At 37.5% G+C, this 2,082-nt stretch overlaps 1 protein-coding gene across 1 annotated transcript in view; it reads left to right on the top strand.

Annotated features, from left to right (window-relative positions):
• The window catches only part of LOC118762219 (F-box/WD repeat-containing protein 7-like), a 281,314-nt gene extending 279,930 nt beyond the window's left edge, over positions 1-1,384 (top strand). The window contains exon 11 of the mRNA XM_036500763.1: positions 1,258-1,384. Coding sequence (XP_036356656.1) covers positions 1,258-1,384 — 127 coding nt within the window. The remainder of the gene's footprint in view (positions 1-1,257) is intronic.
• The last annotated feature ends 698 nt before the right edge of the window (positions 1,385-2,082 follow it).

Consider the following 2,082-nt stretch of genomic DNA (forward strand, 5'->3'; position numbering starts at 1 on the left):
ATATCTGTTGTCTTCATGGACAACATTTGTGACTGTTCCTTCTGATACTGAGAGATCTTTTGAAATTGACCCCATGGACTTTCTGGCATTGTAATCAATAGTCTGTCGGACTTGCTGGATAAATTCAGGTGTTCTGATGATTTCAGAGTATTTAGAATGCTTTTTATGCTTTGATACCATCTTCAGTCTCTAGCTCCTTGCAAACTTTGTAGACGAAAGATCAGGCAACTTTTAAAAATCGAGATATTTCTAAATCGCAATGCTCAGCCTTTATAATCACAATAGCAGCATGGTTCTTCATTTCTTAAGTAAGCTGGGGGACTGCCATTATTATTTTCTGACACAAATATTATATAGAGTTTGCAAATAACGCAGCAATGACCCCAAAAGGTATGTCATCAAATACCTTATGCACCCTGTATATATATGTGTGTGTGTGTGTGTGTGTGTGTGTGTGTGTGTGTGTGTGTGTGTGTGTGTGTGCTAGTGAAGGCGCATGGCTCAGTGGTTAGTGCGTCAAGCTTACGATCGTGTGGTTGTGAGTTCGATTCCCGGACCGGGCTGCGTGTTGTGTTCTTGAGCAAGACACTTTATTTCACGTTGCTCTAGTTAACTCAGCTGTAGAAATGAGTTGCGATATCAGTGGTGCCAAGCTGTATCGGCCTTTGCCTTTCTCTTGGATAACATCAGTGGTGTGGAGAGGGGAGGCTGGTATGCATGGGTGACTGCTGGCCTTCAATAAACAACCTTGCCCGGATTTGTGCCTGAGAGGGTAATTTTCTAGGTGCAATCCCACGGTTATTCATAACCGAAGGGGATCTACTCTTGTATGCTAGTTTTTGTGTTTATGTTTATCATACTACCACCACCACTTGACAACCGACTTTTGGTTTCTTTACTACATCCCCGTAACTTAGAGGTTTGGTAAAAGAGGCCGATAGAATAAAAACTAGGCTTAGGAAAAAGAAAGGAAAGAAAGTGCTGGGGTTGATTTGTTCGATAACCCCTTCAAGGCGGTATTCCAGCATGGCTGCAGTCTAATAATTGAAACTACTAAAAGATAAAAGATAAAGACCATTGCAAAGTTTCAATAACTGCTGGTCGGGTGTGAATTAATTTTCATTCCTTGAAAGGGAAATTCAATCCAACACTATAGATTGACTGATGCAGAAGATATGAGTTTCCATTGTAATATAAGCCTCTTGTTAAATTGTTATGGATTGACATTTGTCAATAATATGTTCATTATATTTTCAGATCCCGCACAGTCGATTCGCTTAAAGGAGAGAAAGGAGGGAAAATATACAGTATACTGTTTGATGATCGGAGAATAATGAAAACATCTAAGAATGTGATCGTCATATACGACTTTAACACGAATTAGAATAAACAAATAAATATTGGTACACACATGCGTACAAAAGCAGATACACGTATACGTATTGTATACACATACATGTATGCATAGACACACATACACACACACACACACATACAAGCGTAGGCACACAAACACGCACACACGAATACGAATATTCATCCATTTGTTTCTAAGCACTAGCATAATTGTCTTTCCTTCTTTACTCTTCATGCATATATATATATATATATATATATATTTGTCTGGGTGTTTGGTGTGTGTGTATGAGTGTGTGAGTGCGGATAAATAGATAGATAGATAGATATAGATAGATAGATAGATGATAGATAGATATAGATAGATAGATAGACAGACAGACAGACTGAGATAGATATAGATAGATAGATAGATAGATAGATAGAAGACAGACTGACAGATAGATAGATAGATAGATAGATAGACAGACAGACTGAGATAGATAGATAGATAATAGATAGATAGATAGATAGATAGATAGATAGATAGACAGACTGACAGACAGACAGACAGACAGATAGATAGATAGATAGATAGATAGATAGATAGATAGATAGTAGATAGATAGATAGATAGACAGACTGACAGATAGATAGATAGATAGATAGTAGATAGATAGATGATAGATAGATAGACAGACTGACAGACAAACAGACAGACAGACAGATAGATAGATAGATAGATAG

Source organism: Octopus sinensis, linkage group LG2, assembly GCF_006345805.1.
Source record: "Octopus sinensis linkage group LG2, ASM634580v1, whole genome shotgun sequence".
Taxonomy (NCBI): Eukaryota; Metazoa; Mollusca; class Cephalopoda; order Octopoda; family Octopodidae; genus Octopus; species Octopus sinensis.